Here is a 26,048-nt window from a genome sequence, read left to right on the forward strand (position 1 = left end):
TCCTTCCAAATGTATATGGTAATATTAGTCTTGTCTACAGTGAACTTCGCCTGCCACTTCGTCGTTCGTGGCACTCTTGAGCCGTCCACTGCTGTGAGCAGTTTTTATGCCAGAGCCACGTTATGCATAGGGTTGACGTATGTTTCCTGCCTCTTTGCCGGAGGCCTTAAACCCTTCCGTGACTCTGCTTACGTCCGCTAAGCTTGCCTTCGGGAGGAGATTAACACCCAAGGATGGAGGTTCGCTGCAGGAGGCCGTAAGGGACGGCCACATGGGGTGGCGTGGCGACACATCTGAAGAAAGGAGGTGTCTGGTCTAGTGACGGCACCCACGCCTGCTAGGAGCAAGTTTCTTGCCCCGTGCGTGGGTTTCTGGACGTCACTGAGTTGCAGTGGGTTCTACACCAAGCCAGTGTCGTGCCGGGCTCCCCTCTGCTGCTGGCTCCTTGGAGCTGTCCTAGGGCAGGTGGCTCTGTGCGTGGCCCCAACATTGATGAGCGCAGGTGTTCCTGAAGCAGCAAGAGGAGAGGGATGGATAGGACATCAGCAGGTTGTATCCCTCCTGCTTTTCCCTCCTCCCCCTTCCTCTCCTTCCCCGCCCCACCAAGAGCTCTTCCTGGGGCAGAAACTGTGTGTTCCCACAGAGGGTGTCTGTCTTACTGGGGATGCTGGTGGGTGTTGCTTTTGGAGGGTGGTCTGAGATTGATCGTTCAAATTTCAGGGGAAAAGTGTCTGTTTTGAGCATTTGCGGGATTTGTTCCTGTTTGTTCCTGTGCTTATTTTCTTCTTAAAACAGAGTAGACCCAGAGGTTTATCCTGGACAGACGCCGATGCGTTTGGGCTGTTTGCCATTCTTGTTTTTATGAAATAAAATCGGGGGGAAAAAAGCCACATAGAGCAGAATTGTTTTATTTGGGGAAAGATTGCTTCTATTCAGATGTAGATTTAGTGTATGGCTTAACCAACTTAATCAGTTGACTCTCTAGGTGACATGTTTCATATTCTAAGCCAAGTAGAGAGTGGTAAACAGTTATGATTTTGTTTTTCCTTAGAAGGCATGCGAGTGATGTTGATATAATTTAGTTTGGAAACGCTGGTGGTTTCTAATATATTAAGGCAGGCAGAGAACGTTTCACGTACTTTTGTTTTTATACCCTGACGTATAAGACTCTGTTGCTAATCCTTAGGGCTACTCGTACTTGGTTATGTTAGTGGTTGCACATTTGAGTGTCTGGGGTGTCTTTACCGAAAAATCCATCTGTTTAAATGTAGCCAAGAAGCTGCATCGGTGCCTTTCTGAAAACTGGGGACATGCACCGTGACCTCGGGTGGTTTGGACAAAGCGTTTTTAGTACGGGTAGTGCTGGGTGAGACAGTCCCCTTCACCCCCCTTTGCAAAAGTTAACGGAAAAATAGCCAGGCCATTTGGGTCTGCTCCAGTTCTGCCTGCGTTCATGGTGTGACATTTCTACGCGGTCTTTCCTGCTAATGCACCCGGGGAACGCCAGAGGCCGAGACAGGCGTGCACTTGCCCTTGCTGGGAGACAGATAAGGGGTGCCCCGGCCTCGTGGGGCGGAACCCTGATGCTTTTATCCCGTGTGAATGCTGCTACGCGGCCCTGGCATTGGTTTAAAATGCAGCTTTGATGTCTTGTATCAGTTTCAGCTATTTAGGTCATTTGGGAATTTTCCTCTTTACCTCTTTCGCCTCGTGTATAAAGGCAGGAGCTCCTGGACTCTTATCCCGGTTTATCAAGTGTGATGTCACCACCCACAGCATCGTGTTGTCAGATCAGTGCCCGGGAAAACAACTCCGCCATTCACAGAGTGGTCTGACCTCTGTTTTTATTCATTCACGTAATGTACGTTGGAAGCGCTCCAGCCAGGCGGCTGAAGTCGTACCCATAGGTCCTGCCCTCGGGGCGCTGGCAGCTGAGGGGGCTGATGGGCATGGACAGGAAAAGCTCTGACAAGTGGTGGCTCTGGCAGAAGGAGGGAGGGCTGGAGCAGAGCTCAGCAGTCAGGCTGTCCTTTGAAGGCTGAGCCAGGTTTGAGACACAGACGTGGATCTAAGTCAGTGATGCCGGGACCTCCTAAAGAGGCTGGCAGAGCGGATGGGGGAAGGGAGGAAGGGGTAGCTCGGGGCTAGAGCGGCGAGTCTCAGACCTGAGCTCGCCTCTGAATGACCTTGAGGGCTTGTGCAAACACAGCCATCCCGGCGATGCCAGTGCCACCTGGCCCGGGCTTCGCTCCGTGGCAGTTGGGAGCAGCTGAGGGCGGTGGGGTGAGGGCAGGAGCTGCCAAAGCTGAGTTGCAGGGAGACTGGTGTGGTAGAAGGTAGAGACAGCTCTGGAGAGGGAGAGGCCGGTCAGCATCTGTCCTCTAGAGGCTTGACCGGCGCAGGAAGGAAGCAGCAGCTCAGGGCAGGCTTCATTTTGTGTCTGTAGGGGGGTGCTTTTTATGTGTGTGTTTCACTTTTAAAGAATAAGAAGGCTGTTTGCAGTTGTCGCCCTCCTCCAGCCCAGTATCTCGAGGGCCTGTACCCTCTGTGGGCCTGTCCCTCGGGGCCTCTGCACACCCTCCCTCCGTAAGCTTCTGGGGGCTCCTTGCCCGGAACTCACCCCCGTCACCCGCAGGACTCACTGGGAAGCATTTGAGGAACTTTCCAGCCTTCCCTTTATCTGGAAGGCCCCTCCCCACGGCCGCCCCCCTTGACGCTTGCTTCTAAGATGCCCCAAGCATCACTGTTTGTTTTATTTTCCCTGAGGATGTCGCCTGCAGCCAACACACCCTGTGGTGCCCCCCTCACAGTGTCCCGCCGGGCCCTTCCCGTTGGCTTCCCAGCCTGCAGGCCTGGTACTGTCAGCACCCCCCGCGCTCGTGGGGACCACATGTGGACTGCATTTATTTTCTGAGGCAGCGCCTGTTGGCTGCACTTGGAAACGTTAGGAAAATAATCCGGCGTTCACGTGATTTTTTTTTTTTTTTGAGGGACTTCTGCTCTTTCTCTGAATGAGAAACATTTCATTGAAGCCCTTATTTTAATAATTTCTTTTTAAAAATGAATTTTCTGTATCTAGATCCATTCTTAACTTTCATTGGTATCCTAGCATTTTTTATATTTGAGATCTACACCCCTTCCCTTAAAAAAAAAAAAAAAGGCTACCTAGCACAAAAAATTTTTAGAAATTGAAGTAAATTTAGATTAATTTTGGTGTGCACCTTTTGGGAAAGGTTTCAGAGAACCCTCATTAGGGCGAATAATTTGATTTGGAAGCCAGAAAACCCGGTGTTAATAGTCAGCAGCATTGCTTTTCAGTATTTATGTGGAAGGAATATTATGCCATATTAAAAATGACGTTTTGGAAAAGTGACAGTGGCCTGGAGATTCAATGCTCACCAAACCAGGCGGGCTGCAGAGAGAAAGGGCCCCGCCAAGTCTGCACGATGCTCTCAGCCGTCTGAAACGGGGAAAGAAATGCAGAGATGTTACCCACCGTTCATCTTCAGATTACGGGTTATCCTCCTTTACTGTCTTAATCGCATTTCAATTTTTAAATGTTCCATGTTTTCTACAATATGCCTATTCTTTAAGCTTTCCGAGCAGCAGTGGCCGTTTGAATGAAAAGGCTTTCTTCCCTGTACACTGGGGTGACCATGGTAGTGGCTGTTAGTCTCCCGGGGGCGTGACTCGGACTCAGCCCTGTTGCGTTTCCGGAGCTGGCAGGGCTGTGCAGCTGCGCGCACAGGAGGGGCCAGCACCCGCACCCCGGCCGGGTCACGGCTGTTTCCTCCCTGGCATCGCTGACCACACTGCCTTGCGCAGAAGCGTGGCCTTGGATGTCTCTGGGCTGAGCCGTGCCGTCCTTCTTCCTCCCGGAAGGGGCGTCCTTGCTGGTCTCCCCAGCCGAGCTGGCTTGTGTCTGACTGCGTGGCCTGCGGAGGGGGCGTTCCTTTCACAGCTCTCCCTTCTTTTCGTGTTTGATGTCTGTGGGGGGGGCTGGTCCAGCTGTAGCAGACATAGCAGACGTCCCGCCCGCCAGGACAGGAAGGTTCGGGTGTGGTTGGCTGCATACCTGCTGTGTGTGCCTTTCCTTCCGACACGCGTGGCCCCCTGAGGGGGCAGGGCGGTTAACCCCTAACCAGGTACCACCAGGTACCACGTGGTCCGAGTTCTCCGACGCCCTCACATCGGGGCACCTTGCCCACCTGTTTTGGCACAGCCTGTGGCCTGTGCACCCCTCATGGCCCCAGACTTCCAGGGACCCGGGTGGTTTAAAGCCACCTGGAGTGCGTATCTTGCGTGGGAAGCAACACCATCTCGCTGTTGAAACGAGCGCCTTAAATCGGCCCCTGCCTTTTCTGTTCCATCTGGGAACGCTAGGTGGCGCCAGAGCGTTCGGTCCCCAGAGCTTTCCTGCCCAGCGTGGTTACGGGCTTTGTGGTGGAGAGACCAGCCCTCAGCCACATGTCCTCCTCCTTTCATCAGCAGAATCCAGTTTTAAACATCAGAGGGGCTGACAGAAACTGCCTGAACCTTCCTCGATTCCCAGATACGTTCACTGTGCTCTAGGAAAGTCTGAGGACCTGACGAGAGCCACATACGTAGGAAAATTTCAGTCTCCCCAGGAGCCATGGTTCCTCACTTAGAGCTTCTAGGTACCACCCTTTTCACTGTGTTTTCCTTTTTTTTTTAAAGCTCCAATTAGTACCGTAACTGTTGACTGTGTCTCCTCGAAGTAGAGGCATATATCTGTGTACAGGCATACCTTGCTGTGTTGTGCTCCACAGATACTGTGTGTTTTTTGTTTGTTTTACAAATGGAAGGTTGTAGCAACCCTGTGGCAAGCAAGTCTGTTGGCAGCATTTTTGCAACAGCACTGGCTCACTTTGTGTCTCACAGTTTGGTAGTCCTCACAGTATTTCAGACTTTTCCACTATCATATTTGTTACGGTGATCAGTGATCTTTGATGTTACTAATATTATTACTAGGGCTCAGATAATAGTGTTTTTCAGCAATAAAGTCTTTTAAAATTAAGGTATGTACATTGTGTTTTTGTAGGCATGATGCTGTCGCACACTTGGTGGACTGTAGTATAGTGTAAACATAGCTTTTATATGCACTGGGAAACCAAAAAGTTCACATGACTAGCTTTATTACAATGTTCACTTTATTGTGGTGGTCTGGAACCCAGCTTGAAACATCTCCAAGGTCTGCCTGTATTATCCTTTAAAATAAGAGGAGAAACATTTACTCTTGTGAAAGAGCACGACTGCCCCAGTAAACCAGCTGGTTCCCCACTCATTCCAATTACAGAGTTGAAATATGTTACCACAAAGTGTAAGGCGTTTTCTTTTCCAAGCCTCTTTTTCCTTTGCCTGCAGTTTGTCTAGTTTGTTTCCTTCATTAATTACCTGTAAAGGAAGATGACAGACGTTACGGATATTATAGCGCAGGAAAAGCCATCTGAAAATGAAATTCACGTGGCCAGAACCTTCCTTACGAGGATTTTGAGAAACTTTATGAGGTACAGTTTTGGTTTTACAATCCCTTTACTTCTGTGGTGTGATGAATTCGTCTGTTTTATGCTTTAGCTCGTGGGAAACTATCAAAAAGTCAACACCTTCCACATTTTGCCACCCGTGTATTTTTCCTCGTTTCTGAGTCATCAGAAGGTTTATGTTATAAATGCTTTCTGGGTTTTCCTTAATATTCGTTGTTGCATAATATTCTTTAATGTTTTTGCCTGTTGGAAGAATGTTTGATCCCCATCAGGTACTTAGAGGCTCAGTTGAACCCTTTCTCCGATCTCGATTGGGCTGTAAAGTGTCCTTGGTGAGACTAGATCCGTCTTAAATTGCAGGAGGGGCCTTCCCTGGTGGCGCAGTGGTTGAGAGTCCATCTGCCAATTCAGGGGACGTGGGTTCGTGCCCCGGTCCGGCAGGATCCATCATGCCGCGGAGCGGCTGGGCCCGTGAGCCATGATGGCCGCTGCGCCTGCGCATCTGGAACCTGTGCTCCGCAATGGGAGAGGCCACAACAGTGAGAGGCCCGCGTACCGGAAAAAAAAAAAAAAAAAAAAAAAAAAAAAAAATATTGCAGGAGGAGGGGCGAGCATGGGCCATGTGCTCCTGCAGCAGCTTTAACCCGGGAGGCCCTGTGATGTTCCTGCGTCGGCTGCAGGGATGTCCAACTGGACATGCTGTTTCACACCTGGGCAGGTGTGGTCAAAAACCAAATAAGCCACCCACGGATGGTGGGGACGGTGGAGGGGGGCAGGGAAGGCTCCTGCCACGTTCAGAAGCCCTGGCAGGAATGGACTGGAGCCTGTTGGTCTTAGGGCGTGGTGATTCCCATGACAGGAGCCCTTAGATGACTTCGGACGCTCTGGGAGGCTCAGAGGAATACGTGTCCACCAGTCCCCGTTAACTGCAGGATAGCTGTGCTCACTTAGTGAAGTGAGTGAATAAATAAATGCAGTCACAACTCCGCGGGACCCAGCTCAAGCTTTTCTGCAGCCCAGTGCCTTTTCCTCAAACAGGCTAAGGGCATGTGCAAAGTTGTACTGACACCGGACAGACAGAAGATGCTGCTGTGTCTTGGGGATGGGGCAGCGGGGGTCGTGGGCAAGATTCATGCACTTACTTAGAATAAATTTGGAAGCCTAAGGGCTGGTTCACATTCTGGGGCCTGTGATTCTCGCCCGGGGATGTTCTCCGGTAACGAACCTGTACAAAGAGCGTCGGTGCCCGGATGCAGTGGGAAGCACCTGACAGCGATGCAGTAAGTCACCCAGGAATCGTTTCTGCCTCCCGCTCCTTTCTTGGCCTGAAGTTGTCCATGGTGTGAAGTCCCTGAATCATCTGCATCCTTTTTCAGGAGGAATGAGCTGAGCTGGAGGCCGCACTCCTGGCACGTCACCAAGTTCTCCGACAGCCACCCCGAGACATCGGCATCTCCATTCCCCTCTACCAGCTCCTGCCCCTTGTGGCCAGGCCAGCACCACGCCAGGTAGGCACGCCTTTCCCGCCGGGATGGGAAGCTGGTTTCACTTTCTGCCACACTCATGACTTCCCTGCCTTGTCGTAATTGTGCATTTCTCACTTTATTTTAGTTTTTGTTGAGGTACAGTTAATTTACGATATTATTCATTTCCGGTGTACAACATAGGGATGCAAAATTTCTATAGCTTATACTCCATTTAAAGGTATCATAAAGTATTGTCTCTGTTCTCTGTGCTGTACAGTATATCCTTGTAGCTTATTTATTTTATAGCTTATACCTCTCCCTCCCCTACCCCTATCTTGCCCCGTCGCCCTTCCCTCTCCCCACTGGGAACCACAAATTTGTTCTCTACGTCTGTGAGTCTGCTTCTGTTCTGTTATATTCGTTTGTTTATTTTTTTAGGTTCCACATATAACTGATATCATACAGTATTTGTCTTTCTCTGTCTGACTTAGTTCATTAAGCGTAATACCCCTCTAGGCCCATCCATGTTGATGCAAATGGCAAAATTTCATTCTTTTTTATGGCTGAGCAGTATTCCATTGTGTGTGTGTGTGTGTGTGTGTGTGTGTGTGTGTGTGTGTGTGTATGTATAATATATACCAATCTTCTCCTTGTAAATAATGCTGCTGTGAACATTGGGGTGCATGTATCTTTTCAAATCAGTGTTCTCATTTTCTTTGGGTATATACTCAGGAGTGGAATTGCTAGATCATAGGGTAGTCCTATTTTTAGTTTTTTGAGGAACCTCCATACCGTTTTCCACAGTGGCTGCACCAGTTTACATTCCCACCAACAGTGAACAAGTGTTCCTTTTTCTCTACATCCTCACCAGCAGTTGTTATTTGTTGTCTTTTTGATGGTGTGAGGTGATACCTCATTGTGGTTCTGATTTGCATTTCTCTGATTAGTGATGTTGAGCACTTTCCATGTGCCATCTATATGTCTCCTTTGGAAAAATGTCTGTTCAGGTCTTCTGCACATTTTTAAATCAGGTTTGTTTTTTTAGATATTGAGTTGGATGGGCTCTTTATATATTTTGCATATTAACCCCTCATTGGTCATACCATTTGCAAATATCTTCTCCCATTCAGTAGGTTGTCTTTTCATTTTGTTGATGGTTTCCTTTCCTCTGAAAAAAAAAAAGGCCTTTAATTTTCGGGATTTCCACGGTGGCGCAGTGGTTAAGAATCCGCCTGCCAATGCAGGGGACACGGGTTCGAGCCCTGGTCCGGGAAGATCCCACATGCAGTGGAGCAACTCAGCCTGTGTGCCACAACTGCTGAGCCTACGCTCTAGAGCCCGCAAGCCACAACTGCTGAAGCCCACGTGCCTAGAGCCTGTGCTCCACAACAAGAGAAGCCACCACAATAAGAAGCCCGTGTACCACAATGAAGAGTAGCTCCTGCTCACCACAACTAGAGAAAGCCTGCGTGCAGCAACAAAGACCCAACACAGCCATAATTAATTAATTTTTTTTTTTTAAAGAGCCTTTAGGGCTTCCCTGGTGGCGCAGTGGTTGAGAGTCCGCCTGCCGATGCAGGGGACACGGGTTCGTGCCCCGGTCCGGGAAGATCCCACATGCCGTGGAGTGGCTGGGCCCGTGAGCCATGGCCGCTGAGCCTGCGCGTCCGGAGCCTGTGCTCCGCAACGGGAGAGGCCACAGCAGTGAGAGGCCCGCGTACCGCAAAAAAAAAAAAAAAAAAAAAGCCTTTACTTTTAATTAGGTCCCATTTGTGTATTTTTGCTTTTCTTTCTTTTGTCTTAGGAGACAGATCCAAAAAAATATTGCTACAGTTTATATCAGAGAGTGTTCTGCCTATGTTTTCCTCTAGGAGTTTTATGGTTTCTGGTCTTAAATTTAGGTCTTTAATCCATTTTGAGTTTATTTTTGTGTATGGTGTTAGGGAGTGTTCTAATTCATTCTTTTACATGTAGCTGTCCAGTTTTCCCAGCACCACTTATTGAAGAGGCTGTCTTTTCTCCACTGTATATTCTTGCCTCCTTTGTCGTGGATTAATTGACTATAAGTGTGTGGGTTTACTTCTGGGCTCTCTATTCTGTTTCATTGTTGTATGTGTTTGTTGTTGTGCCAGTACCATATTGTTTGATGACTGTAGCTTTGTGGTATAGTCTGAAGTCAGGGATTGTGATACCTCCAGGTCTCTTCTTCTTTCTCAAGATTGTTTTGGCTCTTCAGGGTCTTTCATGTTTCCATGCAAATATTAAAATTATTTATTCTTGTTCTGTGAAAAATGCCCTTGGTATTTTGATAGGGATTGCATTGAATCTGTAGATTGCCTTGGGTAGTATGGTCATTTTAACAGTATTCTTCCAGTCCATGAACACGGTATATATTTCCATCTGTGTATGTCATCTTCAGTTTCCTTCATCAGTGTCTTACAGTTTTCTGAGTATAGGTCTTTTACCTCCTTGGTTAGATTTATTCCTAGGTATTTAGTTCTTTTTGATACAGTGGTAAATGGGATTGTTTCCTTAGTTTCTCTGTCAGATAGTTCGTTGTTAGTATGCAACACATTTTTTGGTATTGATTTTGTATCCTACAACTTGACCAAATTCACTGATGAGCTCTAGTAGTTTTTTGGTGGCGTCTTTAGGATTATCTAGGTACAGGAAGTCCCCTACATACGAACGAGTTCTGTTCTGACAGCACGTTTGTAAGTCCAGTTTGTTCGTTAAGTCCAACAAAGTTAGCCTACGTACCCAACTAACACAGTCGGCTATATAGTACGATACAGTAAGAGTTTTATAATACTTTTCACACAAACAATACATAAAAAAACAAACACAAAAAATAAAACATTTTTAATCTTATAATACAGTACCTTGAAAAGTACAGTAGTCCAGTACAGTAGCTGGCATCCAGGGGCTGGCATCGAGTGAACAGGCCAAAAGAGTTACTGACTGGAGGAGGGAGAGGAGGTGGGGGATGTAGAGCTGAAGGATCGTCAGCAATAGTAGACAGAGGGGGAGCTGCAATTTCACTCACTCCTCACGTTGCTGGCCCAGGTTCTGGTTCCTTGCTGGATTCAATTCTATCTACCCTCTTGAAAAAACGATCCAGTGATGTCTGGGTAGTAGCACTTTTTTTGTGTGTGTGCTACGTGGGTCTCTCACTGCCGTGGCCTACTCCCGTTGCGGAGCACAGGCTCCGGACACGCAGGCTCAGCGGCCATGGCTCACGGGCCCAGCCGCTCTGTGGCACGTGGGATCCTCCCGGACCGGGGCACGAACCCGCGTCCCCTGCATCGGCAGGCGGACTCTCAACCACCGCGCCACCGGGGAAGCCCGGTAGTAGCACTTTTCTTCTCGTCATAGATGACACGGTAGCACTGGATTGCATTCTGAACGGCTGCTGCAGCCTTTGTGTGCCGTTCTAAGTTTGCGTCCTGTGCCTCGAAAACTAACAGTGCCTCCTCAGATAAAGAAAATCCCCTGCCGTTTCCTGCATCGTGAATCTCCTTGGTTCTTCAGCTACTTCTTCCTCTTGTTCCTCTTTGTGCTTCCTCTGGGCCTCCAGTTCTGTCAGGTCTCCATTAGTAAGCTCCTCGTGTTACACAGCAAGGAGTTCAGTGACATCATCCTCTTGTAGATCTCGCTTGAAATAAAGATACTGTACTACTGTGCCCTACACAGTACTGTACAGTACACAGAAGCACAGCCACTTGTAGAGGACGCACGCACGTGACAGTGTGCCAGACACGTGAACTAACTTACGTGATCGGACAGGCGCATGCGTGTTGCCGTCTTTGAAAGTTCTCAACTTGAAGGTTCGTAGGTAGGGGACTTGCTGTACAGTGTCACGTCATCTGCAAGCAGTGACAGCAGTTTGACTTCTTCCTTTCCAGTTTGGATTCCTTTTATTGCTTTTACTTTGATTGCTGTGGCTAAGACTTCCAAAAGTATGTTGAATAAGAGCGGTGAGAGTGGGCATCCTTGGCTTGTTCCTGATCTTAGAGGAAATGCTTTCAGCTTTTCACCATTGAGTATGATGTTGGCTGTGGGTTTGTCATAGATGGCCTCTATTATGTTGAGGTACGTCCCCTCTGTACCCACTTTGTTGAGAGCTGTTACTCATAATGGACGCTGAATTTTGTCAGAACCTTTTTCTGCATCTCTTGAGCTGCTCATATGGTTTTTATCCTTCAGTTTGTTAATGTCTCACGTTGGTTGATTTGTAGATAGGGAACCATCCTTGCACCCCTGGGATAAATTCCACTCGATCATGGTGTATGATCCTTTTAATACATTTTTTGGATTCAGTTTGCTATTATTTTGTTGAGGACTTTTCATCTATGTGCATCAGTGGTACTGACCTGTAATTTTATTTTTCTGTGATATCTCTGTCTGGTTTTTGTATCAGGGTGATGCCGGCCCTGTAGAATGAGTTCAGAGCATTCCTTCCTTTGCAATTTTTAGGAAAGTTGGAGAAGGAAAGGCATTAGTTCACCAGATGAAGCCATCTGGTCCTGGACTTCTGTTTGTTGGGAGTTATTTATTTATTTTTTTAGATTGAGTTTCATTACTGGTAATTGGTTTGTTCATATTTTCTACTTTCTGGTTCGGTCTTGGGAGATTGTACTTTCCTAGAAATTTGTCCATTTCTTCTAGGTTGTGTTTCTGTGGTATCAGTTATAACTGTTTTCATTTCTGGTTTTATTGACTTGGGGCCCTCTTTTTTTCTTGACGCGTCTGGCTAAAGATTTATCGATTTTGTTTACCTTTTCGAAGAATCGGCTTTTAGTTTTATTGATCTTTGTTAATGGCTTTTTAGTCTGTATTTCATTTATTTCTGCCCCAATCTTCATGATTTCTTTTCTTCTGCTAACTTTGGGCTTTGTTTGTTCTTTTTCTAGTTCCTGTAGGTATAAGGTTAGGTTGTTTGAGCTGTTTGTTTGTTTCCTGAGGTAAGCTTGTGTTGCTCTAAACGTCCCTCTTAGGACTGCTTTTGCTGTGTCCCATAGATTTTGGCTTGTTGTGTTTTAAATAGCATCTTTCTTGACCTAAGAATGATGTTCTTTTTCTGATGAGAAAAGGCCATGGACACACCGTTACTGGTAGGACTCTAAATTTTATCACTGAGCAGGCAGGTGTATAATGCCTGAAAACAAAAAATAAAACACCAAGAGAAAGGACAAGCGAGTGTGCTTCCTCATTTATGTTGTCCAGCTGATAAATCAGGAGCCTGGAGGCTTCGCTTTCTGGCTGAATCCCTTTGGGCCAGCCGAGTGGGATGGCTGTCCGCATCCCCCACGTGTCCACAGCCACCACGTTACTTTTTGCTGGGCAGGTTTTTTGGCCAAAGCTCCCCCAGGAAATTCTGTTAAACACCAGCACTCTCTCCCCAAACCCCAGGTTGCTGTGTGGAGGTACAGGGGAGACCAGGGGGCTTCACAGCCCATGTGCCAGGCCTGGTGGTTTCTTGGTAACTGTGAGACAGAGGATGTTAGAATGGTGAGCTGGTGGAAGGGGGGGGGGCGCTGCTCAACCTGGCTTCTCTGGAGCCCACATTTTGGGGTCAGAAGGGCTAATGCAAGGCACACATGGGAGAGCACCAAGGGTGTGTTGGCTTGGAGATGTTCCTCCTGGCCATGTGGAGCGTCCAGCCACCTGAGGCTAGTGGCCAGTGTCTTCACTGGTCTATTAGAAGGATGATGGTAACAGCAGTAGTGTGGCTGTGGGGTATGTACACCAGTGCACGTGTGAGCGTATATGTGTACCTCTGGGTGTGTATGTATCTGGGTATGTGTGTGTATCTCTGCGTGTGTGCATATTTGTGGTATGCATGACTGTGTGTGTCTCTGTGTGTGTGTGTGGAGCTAACATAACTATTTTAAAATGAGTTTTCGGCTGTTAGTAAATACGGGTCTGCTGTGAAGGAAATAGGTCTTACATACAGTATTACCTATTTCAAGCCATAAGAGATTATAATAGTTGGAGTCCAGGGTGTTTTTGAAAAACCAGATTCTCCTCCGTGTGGTAAAACTTAAGTAAGAAGTGGGCCTTACATTTCATTAAGCCCATTTGGTGGTTTCTTGATTAAAGAAACGCATACGCCGTGTGGAAGAAGTGCTTAGCGTTGTTTATATTTGCTTGGACTTAGAATCTCCTGGAAGAATCCCCTCAGGAATACTGGTGGGAGGATGGAGAAGGACATGCTCCATTTCTGCGAAGGGTACCTGGTCTGTCCTCTGCAGACATGGCGTGGAACGGTCATGGCCTCCCTCGTATGACTTAATGAAAGCACTTAACATGCCTGGATAAAGCGTTTCATTATTGAGAGCTTTAAGTGTGCAGTACATACGTTAGTCTTAAAATACTTTATTGCTAAAAAATGCGAGTCATCATCGGAGCGTTCATTAAATCACAGGCATACGTCATTTCAGAATGAGGTGTGCCTGTGATTTTAATATCTGGGTTTGGAAAAGTCATGTTATCTCTGAACTTGCCTTTTGAAGTTGAAGATCGTTCTCTTTTGATGGCTTTCTTTGTGTTAGCAGTCCGTAGTACGAATCATTTCCTGCACTCAACCGGGGGGCCACAGACTCGTCTCGCAGGGGGCCAGACAGGAGTGACACCTCAGGCTGGTGGGCCAGTGTCCGCGGCAGCCGCGCAGCTCTGCCGTTGGGAGCGAAGCACACAGCCATGACCGAGTTCCCGTCAAACTCGAGTTATGAGCACTGAAATCGGAATTTCGTATCGTTTTCACGCATCAGGAAGTACTCTTTTGATTCCGTGCCCCGCCCCGCCCCCATTAAAAAACTCTAAAAGCCGTCCTTAGCTCACGGGCTGCGGTTTGCTATCTGCGACACTTAACCGGTGATTGAGGATCAAGGTGTTCACAGGGGCATTGCCTGCTGCTGCCTGCTCTGGACCTGGTCCAGCCTGTGGGTGTCGAGCTGAGAGATGTACCGCGGCGTGGAAGGTTTTCTGTTTGGGGACAGGCGTCGTGTGGGTAGGACTCGGTCCTTTCAGCCTGCCCTTGGAAAGCTGCTCTTTGAAATGGGAAAACTTAGACGCGCCGCACCCAGGGGTCTCGCTCCGGGACGAGTGGCTGCCTTCTGCCCAGGGCCAGCCACTCCTACGTGCATTGTCTCATCTTGCCCTTTGTTGCAACATGACTCTAAAGCACGCTGTTGCCTGTGGTTCTTGTTTCCTAGCTCTTCGTCCCAGGACCTGTCGAGCGGGCTGTGGGAGCAGACGCATCTGCTGCGCGCCTCTGACCACTTCAGCTCCCTGGGGAGCGTGGACAGCCTGGACCAGCCTGCCCAGTCCTACCCGTCTGGGCGCCTCTCGGCTGCCAAGTCCAACAGCAGCATCGACCACCTGGGCGGCCCGAGCAAGCGGGACTCCGCTTACGGCTCCTTTTCCACCAGCTCCAGCACGCCTGACCACACCCTGCCCAAGGCGGATGCCTCCTCCGCTGAGAACATCCTCTACAAAGTGGGCCTTTGGGAGGCCTCCGCCGGAGGCAGCGACCGGCAGGGCCTGGCTGCCGGCGACCCTCAGTGTGTGGACGAGAGGCTCGGGTGCTTCCCCACCAGGGTCCCCTGTGACAGCAGCAGGAGCCCCAGGCCCGAGGACAGCCCTGAGCCCAAGCTAGCTGCTTCCGGGAGGTCCAGTTTTGGGCCAGTCTGGTATGTTCCCGATAAGAAGAAGGCCTCTTCGTCCCCTCCTCCGCCCCCTCCCCCTCTCCGCAGTGATAGCTTTGCAGCCACCAAGAGCCACGAGAAGACCCAGGGCCCTCCATTCTCAGAGGCGGCCACCACGCAGCACCCTCCGGGCCTGACCCGCGCTCAGTCCCACAGCGACTGGCGACCGGAAGCGGCCGATCAGCCGCAGAGACCAGCGCGCCTGGGTGACGGGAGGAGAGCCGGAAGCTCGGGCTGTGCGCCGGGTGCCCCCCTGGACTGCGGGTGGCCGCCGTGCGACAGCGGGGCCAGGGCCCTCCCGGGGGCCCCCAGCCGGCTCCAGGCCTCCCTGTCCAGCACGGACGTGCGCTGCCCGCCACCTTCGCCCGCGTGCCAGCACCCGCGCCACTCCAGCGACGAGAGCCCTTTCTTTCACGAGGGGCCTGGTGCCGCCACGTGGCTCAGGGAGCAGCCGCCTGCCGAGCGCTTCCCGGATGACAGTGCCGCTCCGGTGGGGCGGCCCAGCGCTGGCGACCAGAAGGGGGACTGTGGCGCGCAGAGCCGCTACTACTGCGTGACCTCCAGACGCGGCCCGCAGGGCGGCGCCCCGGCCGCGCAGCCCCGCTGCTACCCGCCCCGGCTCGAGGGGCCCCCGGGCGCCCGGCAAAGGGGGAGGGTGGCGCCGGCGGACAGGGAGGCCGGGGGCCACTGCGAGGGAGCCGAGGAACCGCCCGCGGCCGGCCTCGTGGAAACGGCGAGTGTGAAGAGGGTCGCAGGCGGCTTCGCGTGGGGCCACGCGGGCGGCGAGATCTGCCCCCTGCAGACGCCCATGCTGCACTCGCTGACCCAGGAAGGGGCGCGCCGGCCCGAGGCCGGCCACGAGGGCGCCCCGGAGAGGCCCCCGCCCGAGGCCCTGGCGGGCAAACCCATGCGGAGGAGCGACCGTTTCGCCACCACCCTGAGGAACGAGATCCAGCTGCGGCGAGCCAGGCTGCAGAAGAGCCGGAGCACGGCAACCCTGGCCGGCGCCGCGGAGGGGGACGAGACCACCGCCGAGGCGGAGGCGCGCGGCTGGGGGGTGCAGCCGGCAGGGGGCGCCCCGGAAGCCGCCTTCTCCAGCACTTATAAGGACCACCTGAAGGAGGCGCAGGCCCGCGTCCTGAGGGCCACGTCGTTTAGGCGCCGTGACCTGGAGCCCAGCCCGTCGGACCCCGACACCCTCCCGCGCGTCTGGGAGGCGGCCCCGGCCAGGCTGCCCGCGAGCGCCGGCGGCGCGCTGCACGCCCCGCGCATCGCAGGCCGGAGGCGCTTCACGGCCGAGCAGAAACTGAAGTCCTACTCCGAGCCCGAGAAGATGAACGAGGTGGGGCTCGCGGGGGATGAGCGCCCGCGCCAGCGACCCGCACCTCCCGACGAGACCGTGCGCACCTTTGCCGACAGGTGGAAGTTTTTTGAGGAAACCAGCAAGCCCGTAGGCCAGCGGTCGGGGCTGAGGCCGGCACCCTGTGGGTTCCCCAAGGAGAAGCCAGAGAGGCCTTGGACGGCGGGCCCCGGAAAGGAGGGAAAGGTGGGGAGATCAGACCCGCCTCAGAGGCTGGGAACCTTTGCAGAGTATCAAGCCTCGTGGAGGGAACAGAGGAAAGCCCCGGAAGCCAGGAGTTCTGGGAGGTACCACTCGGCAGACAACATCCTGGACGTGGGTCTGGACCAACACGAGAGGCCACAGTACATCCACGGAAGGTCCCGGTCGTCGCCCTCGACCGACCTCTACAAGCAGGTAAGCGTCCTGCAGGGAGCCAGGACAGAGCCACCGCAATCCCATCTTAAGGTGCGTATAGGACAGCCCCAGGATATCATGGCCCATTGCCGTTGTGACTTGTGTCCAGCTGTCTGAGCGTTTACGTGCACCAGCTTTTCTAGTATCAGCACCTGGGGACAGAGGCGAAACACTCATGACAATTGCGAGTGCCCTGTTTTCGCCCACGTCTCGAGTTCCCAGCCTCATTGTCAGCTCTCGCTGAAGCGTTCTTTCCCTTTGATTAGCTTGCCCTTAATATACAAAGGGAAGAAATTGGGGGAGATGATAGAAAATGGCAAGCTCTCCTCCGAAATTACAAGGGGTGCTTTATAGCAAGGCTTAAGGCAACACGTGATGGTTTCCAAACCTTGATGTCACTTGATGCTATTAGTTTTCTTCTTAGTCCCTTTTTGTGGTGAAATATCTTTAAAGGTTGTTCAGGGGCAAATGTAATTGAAGATGCAGTGCGTTAAACTATTTCACTTTTTTTTTTAAAGTAGGAGTTTTGATGGTGAAAGTTGATGGGAAGCTTTCTGAAAAGCCACACATTTGTATCCATACCTTAAAGTCCATAGTCAGTCTCCCTCTCCCACTCTCTCTGCTTTTTCTCCGCCTTCCATCTGCATTTGTACATTTCAAAGAAAAGATTTTCTCCAGCATCAGATGGAGGTTCTTTTAAGAAAAACCAGCCATCGGTTTGTTACACAATAATGAACGTCCGCATGTGAAGACAGGTGCAGGTTTCTGTGTGGCCCCCTGGTGCACAAAGGCCTGCAAACACCGTGACCGTGTGCCCATGCCCCGTGCGGTGTGACCTCTGAGAATTCCATGCTTGATCGGTCGAGAAACAAGGCTCCCAGACTCCAGGTCCTGGGGCTTGAGGTTTCGCTGCAGGGAGCCGTGACCAGCTGGGTTTGATTTGATTAGGGTTTGGGGGCCAGTGTGTCAACACAGGTTTATGACCCTCACGTAGGAGTTCTGCTTCCTGCCCAGAGCCGAAGGGGACGCAGGGTCTTGTTGAGTCTTTTTGATGAGACGCTTTGGAGAGCCGGGCTCGCGGGTCCCGTGGCCGGCTGACGGCGGGCGGCGTCACTGCCTTCGTGGTGCGGGCTCACAGGGCGAACCCACAATGAAGGGTTCGTGATCACAGAGGTCTCAGAGGCGGCAGCTTGATGACCGGGTGTCTCATTGTGCCACCCTTGGCAGGAAGCTTCTGTGGAAGTGCGACGGCAAACGGAGGACCCCGGTGCGCGCAGAGAGCTTTCTTCCTCAGTCCAGGCCGAGGAGGGACGCCCCACCCCAAGGTAGGAGACTCTTGGACTTGGGGTTACTGAGAAGGCGTCTTGGGGTGGGCTGCATTATGGTGGGTGAGTGCTTGGGTGTCCGGTTTCCGCCAGACCTGAAGTGGCCACTAACCAGGTTCAACTTCCAGCGTCCCCAGGACCAAGCCCTCAGCCCTACACCACTGCCGGCGGGAGAAGCATCCCCAGGGCGGGGACGCTGTGAATGCCATCGTGGCATTTTTGGTTCTTAAAACAGCTGCTGTGTTTTCCGTACAGTAAAGTTCTTTATGTTCACGGAACGAGAAACCCAGTGTAGTGGCTTGAATGACATGCTTTATCCAGAGCGGCCATCTGACGGGATGCTTTAACATCGAGGGCACAGCTGGGTTGCTGGGTCTGGAAATCCACATTGTCTGGAAGGATTGTTAGTCAAAGGACGAGGGCAAGCCTTTCTCAATTGGCCTTATTTACTGACTTAATGTTGAGCTTTAAAATAGAAATCAAGTCGGTTGGCTCCCCAAGAGGGGATCAGAGCATCTGAAAGAACGGAATGGCAGCAGTATTACACTGTCACGTGCCCTGATTCTCCAGTGTGTCCAGTGTAGCTGTGTCGCTGCAGTGAGGGTGGAATTTAGGTGAAATACATAAGTGTCGTCTGGACCCTTATCCACAAGGAGGGCGGGGGAGGGAAGTGTAGGTCACTGCAGGAACTGGGGTACGACCTTATTTTAAAAGGGCTGATGGAAGAATGGAAGCAAATTTGTACACAGTAGGGTCGCTGAGTGCATACTTTTCTGTTCCTTGAGCATCTCTGGGAGTTGGCGTGCCGCTCAAATTAAACAGCAACCTCAAAATTGAAGATTCTGTCCCAGAGATGACCGGTTTAAATGCTTGCTTTTGAGAGCCTTACGTAACGGGGTTTTATTTCATTTGGCTCCAAGCTGAGCCAGACCTGAAGTGGCCACTAACTGAAGTGGCTGCTGGCCTTGAACAAGAGTGTCGGTGGCTCTGAGGGAGCAGGCGTGGTGGTCTGTGTGTGCGTAGGTAGGATATGGTCGCAGTTACTGACCAGTCTGCACGGCCAAGACCAGAGACCCCTGGGTGAGAGAGGAAGGTCCGTGAATAACACACGTACAGAGCTGAGCTGTGTCTGAGCGGCACAGTCAGAGCTCCATGGCTCTGGATTGCGAGCAGCTCACGTGCCAAGTGCCAGCTGTCCTCTTTATCAAAGCCACTTCCGGGCCCTGCTGCCGTCGTGAGAGTGCGTGCTGCGGTGCGGTGCGGTGCGGCGCGGTGCGGCGGGGACGCTCCCCGCACCCTCGAGCGCGGGCTTCGCTGCTGCACGGAGACCTCGGGCGTTTATCCTGCAGAGACACGCATGTGCTGCTTGGAGTTCAGCTCTCCTGCTGTGAAGGGTCATAACACATGGCTTCTCACGTACATACCGTGTGTGTGCGTGCGCGCGCACGTGTGCGGTAACGGTACTGTCGGCCGCGGAGGCGTCACGGGAACGGGGGAGGAACGCCATGCTGCCTGTTTCACGGCTGTGTCTTCTGGCAGGCTGCGTAACCACTCTGACGGAACGAGTTCCAGAGCTTTCTGCTTTTGAGCTGCAAACCCAGCAATTTTCAGAATCATTGTGTGTGCTTTTAAAGAGTGGTGAGACTCAGTGAAATCCTAGATTAGGGATGTCGAAGAGGCATTTTGTTTTTTTTGGTTTTTTTTTTTTTTTTTTTGAGAAAATGTTTATCTTCTGAAGGAGCAGCGAGGAAGAGTGCCCTTGGAACATTAAATGGGAGAAAAAAGAAATGAAAATGCAGGCAGGGACTGTCCTTTGCTCACCAAAACCCAATCTATAATGCAAAGATTTAAAGATGCCCGGTGTTTTGCATACATTCATGTAACGTATCTGTGTAAAGAAATCGAATCGCTGATCTGTCAACGGGAACACGATGATGAAGACTGGCTTCTGTTGTGATGCCAAAAGAGCGTCGAGAGAACATTTATGCAGCAAATCGAATTGAGAACATTTTTGTGAGGTTCAGGATTCTGTGTTCCAGATAAAGTAGGACAGAGGTTCTGCTCCAGGGGACCTCCCAGCGTAGGGGGGACGGAGAGACACCAACACTCGGCACTGAAGCGATGACGCGTAATTGTCATCTTTGTGAAAAGTCACGGGATGGTTCAGAATCTCGGAGGGACGAGGGTGAGGCGACTTCTGCCTGGGGGTTGTGGACACGACGGTGGGGTTTGAGCAGGACCCAGGCCCTCGGGAGAAGATCTGGCAGTGTTTGCTTGCCTCCGGCTGTGTTCGCAGGGGAGTGGCCTCCTCAACCATCATGTTTCCAGAGCCAGCGTCCACTGTTTTTGGAGGTTTTGTGCCAGATCTCCAAGCTCAGGTGTCCTGACTCACGGCAGTCTGCTCCCTGCCCCAGTGTTACGGGGACCTTGAGGGCTCGGGGTAGCAGTTTGCGTGGGCTGCCTTGGCAAACTGCCGGGGTCTGGGCGGCACCAGCAACAGACAGGTATTTATTTATTTATTTTTTTGTGGTACGCGGGCCTCTCCCGTTGTGGAGCACAGGCTCCGGACGCGCAGGCTCAGCGGTCAGGGCTCACGGGCCCAGCCACTCTGCGGCATGTGGGATCCTCCCGGACCGGGGCACGAACCCGTGTCCCCTGCATCGGCAGGCGGACTCTCAACCAGTGCGCCACCAGGGAAGCCCCAGACGGTTATTTTCTCACAGCTTTGGAGGCCTGAGTCTAAGCTCCAGGTGCTGGCAGGGTGGGTGTCTCCCAGGGCCTCTCTCGGGGTCTTGCAAGCGGCTGCCGTCTCCCTGTGTCCTCACCTGGTCTTCCCTCTGTGTGTGTCTCTGTCCTGATCTCTTCTTAGAAGGACACCAGCCAGATTGGATTAGGGTCCACCCCCATGCCCTCATTTTGCCTTAATCACCTCTTGAAAGAGCTTCATTCTATCACCTTCTGAAGTCCTGGGGGGTTAGGACTTCAAGGTATGAAGGGGAGAGCAGAGTTAGCTCGTAATACTAGGAGGAGTGTCTCTGCTTCTCTCTAACGCCTTTAACCAGTTCTGTCTGCTGTGTCCACTCTCTCAGGAAGTGTCCTTTCATTGTCCAGACAAGGTCACACCTGATGTCCTAGCGTTTAAAATAAAGGAGCTGTCATCCTAGCGAGCAGTTGGTGAAGAGGGGAAAACAGTGAAGCCCCTTTGGAGGGCTGTTGCCGGCGTGGAGTTGCACACACCTTCTGGTGGGTAATTCCCTTTCTAAGAGTGACCTTCTGAGCAGACGCCCATTGCCCTGTAAACAGCGTATGGGGACCCGGGGCTTCTGGTGCCGCCTCTGCCGCTTCTCATGGAGCTGCCCCCTCGCCGGCTGCGCTCTCCCTGCCTGGGTGGCTGGTAGCGCCCCTGGCAGACCCTGGGCAGAGTGGAGGTGGGGCTCTGTGCTCCTTCTGGATCGTCCATGTTGGCATGACCTGCTTGCTGAAGTTGTATTGAGGAGTTTAGTATACATGACAGTACAGTACATGAAGCGGGCTTTCCGTGCCCGTTAGAGGGGAGTCACCAGCATCTTGGACTTGGTGGCCAGTGTTGTGTTTTAAGCCTTGTAAGAAAGCTAAGTTTTACCAAATGGGGTTCGTGCCCCTCACACGTGAGGGTCTTCTAGAGGACTGCGTCTGGGGGGCTCTGCAGACAGGTCTTGTAGGGGAGGAGCCCGGGAGGCTGTGGCCACTGGCAGGTTCTCACTCCCCAGCCTTCTCCCGGCCATTTCTGCCCCCATAGGAGCTGCTGCCAGCAGGCTGGCTCTGACCTGCAGGCTTGTATTTTGTTGCGACAGATGGGAGAGGAGGGGCGGGGGGGAGAATAAGAATAAATCCTAAATCCCGCTGACAGCCAGAAGGTGGAGTCTGTATGAAATCGAGCTCTTTCATTTCACGTGGAATTCATCAGCGAGCTAAGCCCACCTGAGGATCACCTTCCTGCACTTTTGCCCTGAGAGGTGATTTGCGGTACAGAGCTCGATGCCAGGACTGATTTCCATTTACTCCACACGCTGCTTGCAAGTAGGTTTCAGAGTGAGAGCGTTGCCATCCGAGTTGCACCCCTCATTTGTTGCTTTGGGGGAGACGTTTACTTCTCCTGGCCTTCAGTTAGCTAAGGGGCAGTTGAAGCTTTCCATTCTGAACTGCTGTGCTGGGTAATTAGGAAGCCCACGCTGGCATGATCACAAGGTGAACCTCAAGCTTGGAAGTTTTCTGGGGTGGAGCCCGGCATCGGCACAGCTTCCTCTCGGGCAGTGCACTGTCTCCCGTGCCCAGAGCCCTTGCTGAGACACAGACCTCCGTCCTCCCAGAGGTGAAAAGCAGCGGCTGTCAGAAGACCCTGGGCCCGGGCTCCAGTGGTGTGTTTCTACGTCTGGCTTTGTGACGACACTTTCCCCTTGTGTTTATACCCGCGTGGCTTCAGGAAGATCAGAGTCAGGACAAGGCACAGCAGATTGTTTACCGGCCGGCTTGGTCTCGTGACTGCACGCTATTCTCAAGGACGCGTTGTTAGGCGGTGGTTTGAGGGTTCCAGGGCTTGGGGCCCCGGAGCAGAAAGTGAGGCCAGAGAGCCAGGCCCACGGAGCAGTGACGTGTGGGCAGAGACCGTGCCGAAATGTTAACCACTGCGGCGCCGAGGGACAGCGATGGAGACTGGACCCGGGCACCCGAGTTCCGGACGCGGCGGGGAAGCGGTCCTCCGCAGACCCCACTTGTGAAGGCAGCTTCTGCCCTCTGAGAGGGTTCTGACACACGTCGGCTGATTGCCCCGGTGGCTGCATGCGAGTCCTTTGTTGGGGGCGGGGGTGGGGGAGGGAAAAGCCAAGAGTCCACGGCCCCTCTTCTTGGATGGAGAGACTTCCACAGCTGTTTGACAGGATCCTCTGCTCTTTTATCCTCTGGTCTCCTTTCTTCTCAGTTGACTCCGGTCTTCAAAGCTCAAACCCTTGGGACTTCCCTGGTGGTGCAGTGGTTAAGAATCCGCCTGCCAAGGCAGGGGACACAGGTTTGATCCCTGGTCCGGGAAGATCCCACATGCCGCGGAGCAGCTGAGCCCGCGAGCCACAACTACTGAGCCTGCACGCCACAGCTACTGAAGCCCATGCGCCTTAGAGCCCACGCATCGCAACTACCGATCCCGTGCTCTAGAGCCCTCGAGTCACAACTACTGAGCCTGCGTGCTGCAACTGCTGAAGCCCGTGCACCTAGAGTTATGCTCTGCAACAAGAGAAGCCACCACATTGAGAAGCCCGCACACCGCAAGGAAGGGTAGCCCCTGCTCGCCTCAACTAGAGAAAGTCCGTGCGTAGCAACAAAGACCCAACGCAGCCAAAAAAAAAAAGAGAAAAAAAAAAGCTCAAACCCTTGTCAGTTGCCCTTGGTCAAACTTGCACATACAGGTTATCTTTGCTGTTTTTGCCTTTCTCCAGAAACCCACAAGAACACACCGACACTCATCATCTCCTTTTGATCCTTCCACCCATGCTTCTTTGCTCAATGCCGTGTTTTAAGTCAGCGTACCATGGTTTAGGGCTGGGATGACCTGCAAGGCGGCCATGTGGGTTTAAGTATACCTTACGTTAATGCTCTTCGCGGTGGCAGGGGTGTCGGCAAAGTCTCCTCTGACTGCATTTGAGACGATCTTTGCTGCCTTTCAGTTCTTCTAGACTCTTCTGGCTCGTTGTCTCATTAAAGTGCTTTCCTCTTGGCTAAAACCGAATTGTCGGGACTTCCCTGGTGGTCCAGTGGTTAAGAATCCGCCTCCCAACGCAGGGGACACAGGTTTGATCCCTGGTCGGGGACCTAAGATCCCACGTGCCGCGGGGCAGCCAAGCCTGAGCAAAAGAACCGAATTGTCAAGGACCAGGTCTCTGATTCCCGTTTCTTCTAATGGCACCGAGCGTGGCGCCCTACTTAATCCTAATGTAGTAGACTTTCATACCGTTAATGGGTGAAGTTATGCGTCTTAATCCAGGCTGCGTGGTGGATCCATGTTGGGAACACGAACACGTGTCCTCCGTGAGCCGTGAACACCGACCTGTGGTTCCTCCCCTGTGGAAGGTACGGCCTGTGGGAGGCACCGCAGCATTCTTGCAGGGTGGAAACGAGATCGAGCTTCGTTGCAGAAGTGGACGTGGCAGAGCCACGTTAGGATGAAAACTTGCTTCCCAGAGCCGATCGAGGGCATCCCTGATGACTGGGAGGGTCGTGGTTGAGTCCACGTATCCTTCTCGCACCTGCCTCTCACCAGGCCTTCTTGAGCAATGTTCGGGAACTTTGGAGACCAGGTACCAGACGCAGGCTTTTCTCTCTTGGGCAAGGACGAGGCAGCTTAACTGCAGTAGGTTTCTCCTGGGTTCCTTTCTGTCTGTGTCGGCATTTGATATTAGAACTCTGAAATCATTGTCTGAAGACCAGCGGGCAGTGAGTCTCGGGCCCACCGAGGTCAGGCTCCCTGACAAGATGGCTTCGAGGACCGGACACCTGTCCAGTTTGACCTCCGTCCCTTGGGACTCACAGGCTTTGTAGGTGTCTGTATGTTGGGTCACGTTGGCTCCTGTCTGTGAGGTTCCTGTAAATGACTTGCTTTAATTTTTAAGTTACGCGAAGTAACTTATGCTGCTGTATTTAAAGTGGGTAACCAACAAGGGCCTACTGTGTGAAACAGGGAACTCTGCTCACTATTATGTCACAACCTAAATGGGAAAACAATCTGGAAAAGGAGTAGATAAAACTTAATCACTTTGCTCTACACCTGAAACTAATGCAGCATTGTTATTCAACTAGACTCCAACATAAAATAAACGTTTAAAAACATAAAATAAAAAATAAGTAACTTACGCTTTTTTTTGCGATGGGGCTGAAAAGATTTTATTTATTTTAAAGTTTTGGTGGGATCCACGTAATGTAAAGTTCAGCATTTGAGTGTATATGATTCAGTAACACTTCATACATTCACAGCATTAGGCATCCTTCCCCACCATCTAGTTCCAGAAGATTTTCATCACCCCAAAAGGAGACCTTGTACCCCTCGAGTGGTCACTCCTGAAGTGGGTTTATTATTTTTCTCCCACCCCTCCCCCCCCCCACTTCGCATTTTCCTTTTTTAAAAAATTATTTTTGGCTGCGTGGGCCTTCGTTGCTGCGTGCAGGCTTTCTCTAGTTGCAGAGAATGGGGGCTACTCTTTGTTGCGGTGCGCGGGCTTCTCGTCATGGGAGCTTCTCTCGTTGCGGAGCACGGGCTCTAGGCGCGTGGGCTTCCGTTGTGGCACGTGGCATGTGGCATGCAGGCTCAGTAGTTGTGGCTCACGGGCTCTAGAGCGCAGGCTCCGTAGTTGTGGCGCACGGGCTTAGTTGCTCCGCGGCATGTGGGATCTTCCTGGATCAGTGCTCGAACCCGTGTCCCCTGCATCAAGGGCAGATTCTTAAGCACTGCGCCACCAGGGAAGTCCCGGTGAAGTGGGTTTATTTTTAAGGTTCAGTTTGAAGTGACGCCCTCTCTAGAGTTAGACTGCATTGGATACACGGCTGCCATCGGTCAGAGGTGAGGTGGACCTGCGGCTGTCAGAGTTGATTTCCTCGTACTTGGTGTGTTAAGTGGTGGTGAGACGCCTGCAGCTAGTCCCAGAGATCCGTTTTCTCATAAACGTGCTGAAGGTCCGCATGTTGAAAATAAAAAGAGTGGTTTTGCGATTTGCCTCTTAAGCAGTGTAAGGGGCATTAAAATATTTCCGAGTGGACGTGAAACGTGCGCGAAAGCGAGGAGTCGGTGGAGCACCTCGGCCACCCAGGCAGCCACCTGCTCTCCCCTGGAGGTCGCACCGCCTCCACCAGCAGCTGGAGTCAGAGGACAGGAAGGTGAAGGAGGAAGGCGGTGGCGTGGGCAGTGAGAGGGCGCGAGCCGGGAAAGTGCATGGACTTGAGGTTTTCTCAGATGCAGCACTTGGAGCACGTGGGTTCCTGGAAAACGTGCCTGTTCTCCTTTCGAGTTGAACCTTTTGTGTCTTTATTTCCATGTGAATCTTAACACTCTTACCAGGATATCCTGGGTGATGTGCACGGTCGTGCCTGTGTGTGTGGGGAGCCCCACTGTCAGAGGTAACGAGGTTGCTGTCCTGTGCAGGGAGGAGAGAATGAGTCCAGGCTCACATGCGAACCCAGCTCTCCCGTGGAGGCGAGGGACAAGTCATCAGGGCGCCATGCCAGCAGAGCTCTAGGTCCTGTCTGTCCAGAGACGAGTGATGAGTCCT

At 52.0% G+C, this 26,048-nt stretch overlaps 1 protein-coding gene across 1 annotated transcript in view; it reads left to right on the top strand.

Annotated features, from left to right (window-relative positions):
• The window catches only part of SHROOM2 (shroom family member 2), a 133,616-nt gene that overhangs the window by 69,651 nt on the left and 37,917 nt on the right, over nt 1-26,048 (top strand). The window contains exons 3-5 of the mRNA XM_065901039.1: nt 6,881-7,012; nt 14,188-16,435; nt 17,663-17,760. Coding sequence (XP_065757111.1) covers nt 6,881-7,012; nt 14,188-16,435; nt 17,663-17,760 — 2,478 coding nt within the window. The remainder of the gene's footprint in view (nt 1-6,880; nt 7,013-14,187; nt 16,436-17,662; nt 17,761-26,048) is intronic.

The sequence above is a fragment of the Phocoena phocoena genome, chromosome X, assembly GCF_963924675.1.
Source record: "Phocoena phocoena chromosome X, mPhoPho1.1, whole genome shotgun sequence".
Taxonomy (NCBI): domain Eukaryota; kingdom Metazoa; phylum Chordata; class Mammalia; order Artiodactyla; family Phocoenidae; genus Phocoena; species Phocoena phocoena.